At 47.1% G+C, this 10991-nt stretch overlaps 2 protein-coding genes and 2 pseudogenes across 2 annotated transcripts; 2 read left to right on the forward strand and 2 right to left on the reverse strand.

The window, feature by feature from the left end:
• Positions 1-1632: 1632 nt before the first annotated feature.
• Positions 1633-2265, forward strand: LOC146667378 (histone H1.4 pseudogene; annotated as a pseudogene).
• Positions 2266-5227: 2962 nt separating this feature from the next.
• On the reverse strand, positions 5228-6117 carry LOC146667379 (histone H2A-like). The gene is made up of 2 exons (XM_085408385.1): positions 6056-6117; positions 5228-5713 (listed from the first exon to the last, which is right to left on the reverse strand). Exons 1-2 carry the CDS (start codon positions 6115-6117, stop codon positions 5341-5343), a joined length of 435 nt encoding a protein of 144 aa, XP_085264511.1. The 3' UTR covers positions 5228-5340.
• Positions 6118-8486: 2369 nt separating this feature from the next.
• Positions 8487-9291, reverse strand: LOC146667380 (pre-mRNA-splicing factor SLU7 pseudogene; annotated as a pseudogene).
• Positions 9292-9974: 683 nt separating this feature from the next.
• Positions 9975-10445, forward strand: LOC146667381 (histone H3-like). The gene has a single exon (XM_085408453.1). It carries the CDS (start codon positions 9975-9977, stop codon positions 10383-10385), a length of 411 nt encoding a protein of 136 aa, XP_085264579.1. The 3' UTR covers positions 10386-10445.
• The last annotated feature ends 546 nt before the right edge of the window (positions 10446-10991 follow it).

A 10991-nucleotide genomic window follows, 5' to 3' on the forward strand; every position in this document is an offset into this window, starting at 1 on the left:
GGCTCCAGCCTTGGGCCTGAGCAGCTGGCGCCGTGGTGTCCATATGTTGAATATTGTTGATTTCTCCTTTATGCGAGCAGCGAATTTAGCACTCTGACACTGGTCTCTCGATCTCCCGTTGGAGAGCCGCGAGCCTCCCCATGATGGTATCAAACTTCTGTTCCGTGGTGTTGTCATTCTTTTGATTCTGAGACCTCACTGCAGTGAGCCGTTCTGCGATGTGTTCCAACTTTCGCTCAAGGGTGTCATTGTGAGCAGGCCCCTGTATCCCATCATACGCTCAATGGTGTTAGTTTGAGTCTTCACGGCAGCTGTAAGCGTCTCCAAGGTGTTAACCATGCTGCGTTCGTTGTGAGAGGTCGCGCCTCGTCCCGTCGCTTCAATTCCAGCGGTCAGCCTTGGGGGGGTTTGAACAGCTGGTTCCGCTCTCTTATTTCTCCGATAGGTCAGGGCCAAGCCAGCTCCGATCAGCAAGAACCCTGTTATCATGGTTCCGAATAGGTAGATGTCTTCAGCGTCCTCGATAGACAGTCCCGCCAGGCACAAGATCCTCCAGGTCTGCCACCCATCCATCGTGTATCCGGCAGGGAAAGTCCCTCCAGGGCACTCAGGCTCTCCCGAGCCCAGACTTCTCGTTGAGAAGAGGGTGTCAATAGCATTCAGAGACCAGTTGATCAAATCCATAATTCTCTTTTAGGTTTTAGAGAACGACAGTGAGAGACTGTTCCAGGGAAAGTAATGCACACGAGACAAGACAAGGACACAAGAGGCTAAGCAGGGAAGATAAGGGGAAGGAGGAGAGGAGAAAAGTGCGACCGCCTTCACCAAGAGCCAAGTATTAGCAGGTATTGAGTATTGCACATTGAGATACTTAGTGATCAGTTGGTGGATGTGTGTATTCACGTGTTCATTCGCTGTTGTTGTTTATAGTAGAGTCGGTAACTGTAGCTGGAAGGAAACGGACTGATGCAGACTAAGAGATCAGGGCCAAAGTGTGGAAGTGAGCTGCCGTAAGGTGACTAACTAATGGTGATTTCTGATATACAACAACGTGAGTGAAACTCGAGGCCGCTGTGCTTTGGTTAGAAGTGAGCAGCTCTCACAGAAGTCTCGCTGCACCGTGGGCGTCCAGCTGCATCGGTGTGTTTGCTGGGAGTTCGCGGCGTCACTTTGTCCCACAGCTGCGCTCACCAGATGCTGCTTTTAAGTCAGAGTGCGCGAACGAACATGTGTCTGAGCTGGAAAAGGGCTTTTCACGGAGCTGTGCTGCGGCTCCTTTGTTTTAGGAAAGAAAAGAGCGCAAAAAGCCGCCGAGCAGTGCTGAGCTCCGCACTGAGCTCCGCACTGAGTCGCTGAGCTTTGGAGGCTCCACAAAGCAAGAGCAGAGAGCACCAGAGCCCGACACGAGTCCGCTGTGGACTGCTCCACTGTTGGCCTGCAGTGCTGCTCACACACTCACTTTGAGCTCTTTGATCCCGAGACACGAAACACAAACTGAAGCATTGCGTGGCGCATGCGAGAGTGGCGCGCGCTACATTCACTCTCCACGGTTCTCATGGTGCGTTTAAGTGCAGTGTGACGCTTCCGAGTTGCCATCACTGCACCGTGACTCGATCAGAAGGAAAGAGGAAAATGTCAGAGGAAGCACCCGCACCTGCTGCTGCCGCCGCCCCGGCCAAGGCGGCCAAGAAGAAGACGATGGCTTCCAAGCCGAAGAAGGTGGGCCCCAGCGTGGGCGAGTTGATCGTGAAAGCCATGGCCGCTTCCAAGGAGCGCAGCGGCGTGTCCACAGTCGCTCTCAAGAAGGCTCTGGCTGCCGGAGGCTACGATGTGGACAAGAACAAGGCCCGCGTCAAGACCGCCATCAAGAGCCTGGTGGCCAAGGGCACTCTGGTGCAGACCAAGGGCACCGGGGCCTCCGGATCCTTCAAGATGAACAAGAAGGCTACCGAGAGCAAAGCCAAGAAGCCCGCAAAGAAAGCCGCTCCCAAAGCCAAGAAGCCCGCCGCTGCCAAAGCCAAGAAGCCGGCAGCAGCCGCTAAAAAGTCCCCCAAGAAGCCAGCGGCAGCCAAGAAGCCCGCAGCCGCTAAGAAGTCCCCCAAGAAGGCCAAGAAGCCCGCTGTGGCGGCCAAGAAGCCCACCAAGAGCCCCAAGAAGGTCACCAAGAAGCCTCCCGCAGCCAAGAAAGCCCCCGCCAAGAAGGCCGCCAAACCCAAAGCCAAGAAGGCGGCCACGCATAATAGCATTATTGTCAAAGCAAGATAAGATACTTTTTGGGTTTGTTTTTTTCTCATAACACTTGCAGCTTGTATTACTATCATGGCTCACATTTCACAATCAGAAACAGTTTTATTGCCAAATTGGGGGGGGGGGGGGGGGGGGGGGTTATGACATTAGGAAATTGCTGCCATACTTGGTGCAAAACAACCCTTAAAAATTAAAAGTGCTCAGGAGGTGTGTGTGTGTGTGTGTGTGTGTGTGTACATGTGCGCAGGTGATGATCAGCGCCACAATGGAACAGATGCAGAGAACACAGTATAGGGTCACGTGTTTGTGGTGGGAACAGTCATATGTACACGAGTGCTGTGTCTTCAGAAATCTACAACTATGTTTACAGTCACACCTTCATAGTCAATACATCAAACCACTTCTTATCTCTTACTATGAAGCATTATAATACAAGAAACCTTTAAAAGTCATCACCTACATCTTTTTTTTTTTTAATAAACAACAAATATGACTGGAAATAAATTAATAGATGCATGTTATTATCATCTACGTATGGAATATTTTTCCCTTCTATTTTTATTTCTAAACAGCTGTTTTAGTGGAAACACACTGTATATTTTAAGAATACCGAGCCAATATAATCAAATTAAATGCTCCACTCTACAACCCGACCTGACTAAATCTAGGCCAGTTGAACTGATATTAGGTGATTTCAAGCACACACTTTACTCCAAGCTGAACCCATGCAGCTATTTGTTGTCGCATGTATTTATTTCATGACTAATGTCATGACCATTTTGATTAATGCACATTTCAACAAATGGGCTTCCTTGGCGTTAAGGATGCGGGGGAATTCCCATTATTTCAAAATATAGACACAAAAACCTAAGCCTAGACGGAAGTGACTTTCCAAAATTTCCCAAATTCAGCAGCAGCGCTGAACACGTCGCAAATGGCTCCACATTTTCCTCCCTCTGCACCTGGATAGTTCCTGCAGCACCAGAGTACGTCCACCACACGTCCCCCTCCCCCTCTTCTGTGTTATGGCTTTTGCGTTTGACAAAGTTTGTGGTCTTGCCTCATGTGTCATGAACAATGTTCCCTCTAAGCTGCGCGCATGCGTAATTGCGCACTGCTGGCACAGTCTCTGCGCACAGAAAATCTGCGTTGCGCACAAAAAAAATCTAACCTGAATTGAAATTAAAATTAAAACTTTAACAATTCTGTTTTGCAGTGTTAGTCAGTAAGTGACTGGCTGCTCCCGTATGGGATTAGAACAATGCCACCTTATCCCATAGTCCAGCCGATAATGTGATTCACATTCGTATATACGCAGCTAATCAACGTTGTTGACAGGCTATGACAGCGTCCTTATGTGCTGACACCGGTGTTTTAGCTAGCAAAGCGGCGTGGCTGATGTGGAGTGAAGCCACGGTCATGACAACATGTACAATCTTTGGAGATGTAAGCAGGACAGACGGAACAATTGGTGGAAAAAGTGTGGACTTTATACCAGTTTTTAAATTGTGTTGATCGGCCACATAAAACCAGAGTTATGATAAAAAATATCTGCAATGTTTGGTTTTCTTCCTGAATACTGTCGTTGTTTATATTTACTGCGGGAAGAAACGGTAAAAATGGCGTTTTATAAGGAAAACACTCGAAAGCCTGTGAGCAAAAACAAAACACCCCCCCCCCCTTTCCTATTGGTCAAAAAATGTACCGTGTCAACCAATGAAAAAATGATATGGCAACAGTTTTTTAGGAAGGGGAAAAGTTTTAGGAATGTTTTGAGATGTGAGAGATTTGCGATGTTTAGCGCAAATCTTGTGTAGTGTGTAGTGTAGTCAATAGTTTTGTTGTGTGTGTCAGAACAACGAGGCGACTGCTGAATGTTACAGGTGTTACAGCAGTGATACATCTCCTGCTGTCAGGCCTGCAGGTATCAGGCTGTTGTTCTCCTTCATCTCATAGTGGACAGAAATTATTTTTTGGAGTGGCACAAATAATTTGTGTGGATTCAGATTTGATGCAGAACAGCTGATTGTTCTGTAGAAAGTTTGAAATGTTTATTTTAAAAAAACGCCTTGGCTGCATTTTTAGATAAACAGCTGCAAAAAAATTTGCAAATCTCAGTTACTTTTTTGAAGAAGTAACTATATAATTAATTGCCCAACATTGGTCATTGTATGCTGTATTTTGCAGACAGAGAGTTACAGGACTCTCTCCCAGACCACAGACTCATAATACAAGTCAGAGCTTTATATTAAAAAAACAAAAAGTTGTGTTTTCAAAGTTGGAGTTCAAGTTATTTTTACTTCCAATTGTGTTAGCATACTACACAGGTCATGAACAAGATTTTTTTTTAATTTTCATTGTAAGTGGGGCTAAAGCACTTAATTAAAAGTAGTCTAACATAAATGTAAATGCTGTAATTTGATTACTTTATTAAACCATGTAACTTGGATGGATTTGATGCCTGCGTGACCACAGTGCACACGTCTGCTGTTGCTCACAGTGGTCCAAGTGTCCGCTCAGGGAGTTTGTGTGTTCGCTCAGACACATGAAAAATTAGAGGGAACATTGGTCATGAACCACGTCGTGTCTGTTTCCACGAGCTTAGGATCTGCTTTTAATGTCAACCATGATGCATTTCTACGGCCGTAGTTAGCATGTCAGTAATGAGTAGCTCCGAATTGTTAAGACCGTAAAAATGTGATGTAGTCAGTTGTGTTGAACGTGATCTTTTGACCTGAGCAAGTTTGTTAGAATAAAGTGACAGATTTCTGAAAGATACAAGCTAACAGAGGTCAAAAAGGCACGGGCATCGGTCACGCTGCGAGAGAGACTGCAAGTGGTTTTGATCCAAGAAGAAGTGTTCAGTATTACATGAGTTGCTGAAAAGAAATATTTTCTGGAATCATTTTGAAAGAGTAATAAGAGGTAAGTAACTAAAAGGTAATGATTATACATACACACACACGGAAGTCGGCGAGAATAAGGTAATACTACATTTCCATATACACAAGGATGTTTGCTCAGAAAGAAGTGTGTGGCTCTGAAAAGAGCCTTTGTTTATTTGTTTCGTGCGTGAAGCAGAGGCTTTGGCATTTACTTGGCCTTGACAGGCTTCTCGGTCTTCTTGGGCAGCAGCACGGCCTGGATGTTGGGCAGCACACCACCCTGGGCGATGGTGACTCCGCCAAGGAGCTTGTTGAGCTCCTCGTCGTTGCGCACAGCCAGCTGCAGGTGACGTGGGATGATACGAGTCTTCTTGTTGTCGCGGGCTGCGTTGCCAGCCAGCTCGAGGATCTCAGCGGTCAGGTACTCGAGCACAGCTGCCAGGTAGACGGGGACGCCGGCACCCACGCGCTGCGCATAGTTGCCTTTGCGCAGCAGTCTGTGGACACGACCCACGTGGAACTGGAGCCCGGCACGGGATGAACGGGTCTTAGCCTTAGCTCTGGCTTTGTCTCCGGTTTTGCTTTTTTTTTTTTTTTTTTCCTCATGGATTTTATTATAAAAAGAAATGCAGTTACGTTTCTCATGTTTCCTGTAAAGACTGAATTTGAAAGGTTTGAAAGTATTTAAATGTCTCCTGTTGAAGTGAAACACCTTTTTTATTGTTGTTCTACATTTTATGGACATGCAGTTTCAAAACAATGTGTTAACATTAACTTTTACAAAATACTGTACAGTTTCTCCAGCACTTCTTTCCAAAACACAAAACTTGAGTGAATGTGGGATTTTATATTTTACTGAGTAGCTGCTCTAGTAGAGTCCTTGGGGAGAGTTTAGGGGAATCTGCCGGGACTGAAAAGGTCACTGTCCCAAGAAGGAAGCCATGGGATCATCTGGCCTGCTGCGTTTCATGCGGAAGGCCTCCATTGTTACGGCCCTAGCAGGGCCTCTCTCTCTCTCCTGAAGGTGCCTGTATGGGCATGTCCCACTACCTCCTCTGCCTGAGGTGCCACCTTTCCCTCCTGTACAGCTGACTCCCATCAGCAATTAAAGGTATTTAAGCCCAGAGCAGGGTGAGCTCTGGACCAGAGTGCCATTTGTGTGGGTACAGCTAGTGAGCTGAGTGGTTTTTCGGTGTTTCCAGCTGGTGAGCTGTGTTTTGTGGTTTTCAGCTAGTGAGCTGCGTTTTCCTTTTGACTTTTTGCATTACTGACCAACGCCTGAGTTTTGTTTGTGTTACTTTTATGGTGATAGCGGCTTGTCCGTCTCTTTTAGTTGAACTTCTTCAATAAAATTGTTTTATTCAATTGTTTCGCCTCCTTGACTCCTTTTTCTGACCCGGTCACTTTTGTTACTTCCCCCTCCCCGCCTAGACCCCCCCCCCCCCAGGGGACCGTAACAAGTGGGGGCTCGTCCGGGATAATTGAACAAGGAGTTCTGTGCTGGATTTGGTTTTTGTTGTTTATCTCGCTTTGGCACCTTTTAGAGATTCCTAACTTCCCAGTTAAGGTAGGTGAGTGTCCAGCTGAGCTTTTTAAGTTCCTCCTTCGGGCACTCTTTTGTTATTTTGCCTTTGTTATTTTTGGAGTAATCCTGGGTGGGGATTAATTCTCTGTTGGGGGTAGGCAATTCAGGGCTCCGGTCGCTGAAGTTCTGCCTTTAAAGTTGCCTCGAGCCCAGCACGCTCCGGAAGATAGGCAGGGCAAGGTTTTGGAACTGGGTAAGTTGTTTTTGTTAACGGGTGCGTGGCGAGAGGTAAGTTGGTCAGCTAAAGTAAGTTGTGTAGTTGGCTGTTAATTGTCTTAATTAAGGGTGTGTTTTCTAACCCTTCACCATCCCCAAAATGGATGACACAGCTGCTAGTGTACAGGTGTCTAGAGGCTCGTTTGTGAGCAATAATATTCACCTGGTTCCAGTCTTCTGCGAATCCAGTGTTCACAGCTTTTTCAGTGTATTCGAACGCCTAGCAACTGCACTGCAGTGGCCTCAAGATGTGTGGGGGGTGATGTTGCTGTGTAGGTTGACAGGTAAGGCTCAAGAAGCTTGTTCTGTTCTGTCTGGGCAGGATGGCCTAGTTTATGGAAAGATCAAAAGTGCCGTCCTCCAAGCCTATGAACTGGTACCTGAGGCCTATAGGCAGCATTTTCGAGGGTTGGAGTTGGCACAGGGACAGTCCTATCTTGACTTCGCTAGGGAGAAGGCAAAGCTCTTTGATAGGTGGTGTTCTGCAAGCCAGGTTAATGATGTGGGGTCCATACGTGAGCTTATGCTGGTGGAGGACTTTAAAAACTCTGTTCCTAAGTCTGTTGCCCTTTATTTAAGTGAACAGAGGGCTACAACTTTACAGCAAGCTGCCACCCTGGCAGATGAGTTTAAGCTGACTCATAAAGCAAGTGCTGTCGGATAGGATATCCATCTGCGCTATAGCGCATCCTGGACAGGTAAGAGTGGGCCAGCTAATAAGGAAAATGCAGTTATGGTTTTAAGACCTAGGCCCAAACTGTGTTTTTTCTGTCACAAGCCTGGCCATGTGGTTGCCAATTGTGTCAAACTGGCACTCAAACAGAAAGCCCACTCAACACAAAAGGGGCCTGTTTTGAGAAAAGTCAGTCGTAGCTCTCAAACTGACAAGCTTGCCAGGCCTACTGAAAGGCTAAACCTGGAGCACAATTGCTCGGTAGCACCCCGTAATCAGGGTACGAGGCCAACTAACCCTGAGCTGCCCCTGGTTGACCCTTTCTCCGGTTCATGTTCAAAACCACCCTTCAGATCTGCACCCCTTGCTAACAAGTATGTCTGTGTTTCAGTGAAGCCCGCTAGCTGCCTGCTGGGTTCTCCACACGTGATAGTTCGAAGCCCTGGCTATCCCATGGGACACTGTTTCGAGGGTTTGGGGCCACTCTCTGGGAATGTTGTGAACCCACTGAGATGGGATTGGCAGTTTCCGCAGGCAATGCCTAACCGGTGCTATGGGGTTTGGTAGGTGGAAAACCTGCAATTTCTTCATGAAACGGCTATGGAGTCACTTTGTGTTATCGTAAATTTGACAAACCATGGGTTTGCATTTATGGGAGGGGGTGTTACGGCCCTAGCAGGGCCTCTCTCTCTCTCCTGAAGGTGCCTGTGTGGGCATGTCCCACTACCTCCTCTGCCTGAGGTGCCACCTTTCCCTCCTGTACAGCTGACTCCCATCAGCAATTAAAGGTATTTAAGCCCAGAGCAGGGTGAGCTCTGGGCCAGAGTGCCATTTGTGTGGGTACAGCTAGTGAGCTGAGTGGTTTTTCGGTGTTTCCAGCTGGTGAGCTGTGTTTTGTGGTTTTCAGCTAGTGAGCTGCGTTTTCCTTTTGACTTTTTGCATTACTGACCAACGCCTGAGTTTTGTTTGTGTTACTTTTATGGTGATAGCGGCTTGTCCGTCTCTTTTAGTTGAATTACTTCAATAAAACTGTTTTATTTAACTTTTCGCCTCCTTGATTCCTTTTTCTGACCCGGTCACTTTTGTTACTTCCCCCTCACCGCCTAGACCCCCCCAGGGGAACGTAACACCATCTCCTCCTCAGTGGGCGCCTTTACTTCAAACAAGCTGTTGTACGGCCTCTTCCCCTCATCCAGCTGCATTAGCATCTCCACCTGCTTCACCTGCTTCACCCGCTTGTCCTCTGCTTCTAGAGCCTTCTTCAGCTTTTCCTTCTTCTTCTCCTCATCCTCCGAATCACTGCTGTCGGAGTCGAGCTTCTTGTTCTTTCTGTTCTTCTCTTTCATCTTATCTTGATGCATTTCTAGCAGAGTCTTGGGCTGTTCCTCCTCCTGTGGCTCAGTTATTGCCTCTTCAAATGGAGTGCACTCTGAGTTGTTAATTCCAATTCCAGCTGATCCTGTGCAGTAACTCTGTTTGACCATGGAGTGGCAACACTTGTACCCCTAGAAGCCGTCTTTCCAGTAGGAACCCCAAATACAAGTGTGGTTGTTGATGAGCACGTCCTCCTCATATTTGGAGCGAGCGACAGCCTTTTCGAGTCCTTTCAGCACAGCGCCGTGACGCAAATACTCCACGTAGTCCTCCGTCAGGGCACACAGCAACTCCCGCGGTGGTGCATCCAAATGCCAGGGTAAATGCCACCCGGGGGATTAATAAAGTTTTATTTTATCTAATCTAATCTAATAACTTTAATCTCAGCCAAACCGATTTACTTACGAACAAACAAAACACTGAAAAAAGCCCAACAATAACATTTTTAGGTTGTCTAAGTGACTTATATATTACGTTTAACCCGAGCAGCGAAAGTCCGCGGTGATCTGAAAATGATGTGCCGGGAGTTGTGCCGTTCTCAGCCGCATCACTAACCCTCGAGCTCCCGGTTAGCTGTCGAGCTGGTGGGTAGCAGACATCTCCGAAAACGTCGAAGCACTTTTGCAAATATGCGATATCTTGATAAACCGAGCAGATATTTGATGTTTACACAGCTACTTTCTCGCCTGAAAATATGTTAAAAGTTTATTTGGTGACCCAGAAAGATTAGTATGAGTAATTTTAAAACTTAGTAGCATTGCTGGAAACTGGAGTTTGGCTGGGCGCTATGAATTCTGGGATATGGTAGGCCACGCAGGACACACCCGACCCATCCTTCAAATTCGGGGAAAAGGAGGACACATTTGTCGGCTGCATTCGGAGGAGTCTACGAATTTGGACAGCCTTCGGCGCGTCGCTGTGACGTAATCGGTCTACAAATGTGGCCTCAGGAGGATGCAGCCCATGAATTTGGACACGACCAAAGAGAGAAAGAATGGCAAGAACCAAGCAGACCGCTTGCAAATCCACTGGCGGAAAAGCCCCCAGAAAGCAGCTGGCCACCAAGGCCGCTCGTAAGAGCGCCCCGGCCACCGGAGGCGTCAAGAAACCTCACCGTTACAGGCCCGGCACCGTGGCTCTGCGCGAGATCCGCCGTTACCAGAAGTCCACCGAGCTGCTCATTCGCAAGCTGCCCTTCCAGCGCCTGGTCCGCGAGATCGCTCAGGATTTCAAGACCGACTTGCGCTTCCAGAGCTCAGCTGTCATGGCTCTGCAGGAGGCCAGCGAGGCTTACCTGGTCGGACTCTTCGAGGACACCAACCTGTGCGCCATCCACGCCAAGAGGGTCACCATCATGCCCAAAGACATTCAACTGGCTCGCCGCATCCGCGGAGAGAGGGCTTAAGCTGTCTGCACGCCCTCCTACAAACAACGGCTCTTTTCAGAGCCAACACACTCACACCGAGAGCGCGCTCCTTTCTTACAATAACATTAACCTCATACAAGACAGTACAAGACAGTTTTTTTTTTATATAATAGAAGCCATATGCTTGGCATGAAGGTGGCATCCAGTAACTTGATCTAAGCACCAGTACTTCCAATTCTTTCCTGCTACACATAAGTTTACATTACTTACAGTAGAAGAAGACTGTGACACCCCTGCTCTAAAGTACCTTTAGAGTTGTTTAAATTGGCTATAAACTATGAATGTACATAACAATAAGCCTAACATGGATCAGATATTTTTCACAGTTCATGTTCAGTTCACAGGTGCAGTTGTTTTTTTTTTTTTTTCACTCCCCAAAGATGTATAAAAAACTAACAATTTAACACAATTCTTTGAACTAACTTTGAGCATGGAAACACAGCATCGTCATGTTCCGCTGGCGTTGATCCAATACCTAGGCCACATCGCTGATGTTGGATTGAAGCTGACTTTTGGGAACTCTGTTAAACTAATCTCACTGCACAAACTGTGTTCAGACTTTGACACTAACATTGATAACATACA

The sequence above is a fragment of the Rhamphochromis longiceps genome, linkage group LG6 (assembly GCF_057381845.1).
Source record: "Rhamphochromis longiceps isolate RC_006_pf linkage group LG6, R_longiceps_female_GT1.1, whole genome shotgun sequence".
Lineage (NCBI taxonomy): Eukaryota > Metazoa > Chordata > Actinopteri > Cichliformes > Cichlidae > Rhamphochromis > Rhamphochromis longiceps.

Bases quoted from the DNA above. Each gene is read 5' to 3' on its own strand.
- LOC146667379 (XM_085408385.1), bottom strand. From the start codon at position 6,117: ATGGAGGCCTTCCGCATGAAACGCAGCAGGCCAGATGATCCCATGGCT. The intron at 5,714-6,055 runs GTGACCTTTTCA...AAAAAAAAAAAG, and splicing joins ATGGCTTCCTTCTTGGGACA to CAAAACCGGAGACAAAGCCA.
- LOC146667381 (XM_085408453.1), top strand. From the start codon at position 9,975: ATGGCAAGAACCAAGCAGACCGCTTGCAAATCCACTGGCGGAAAAGCC.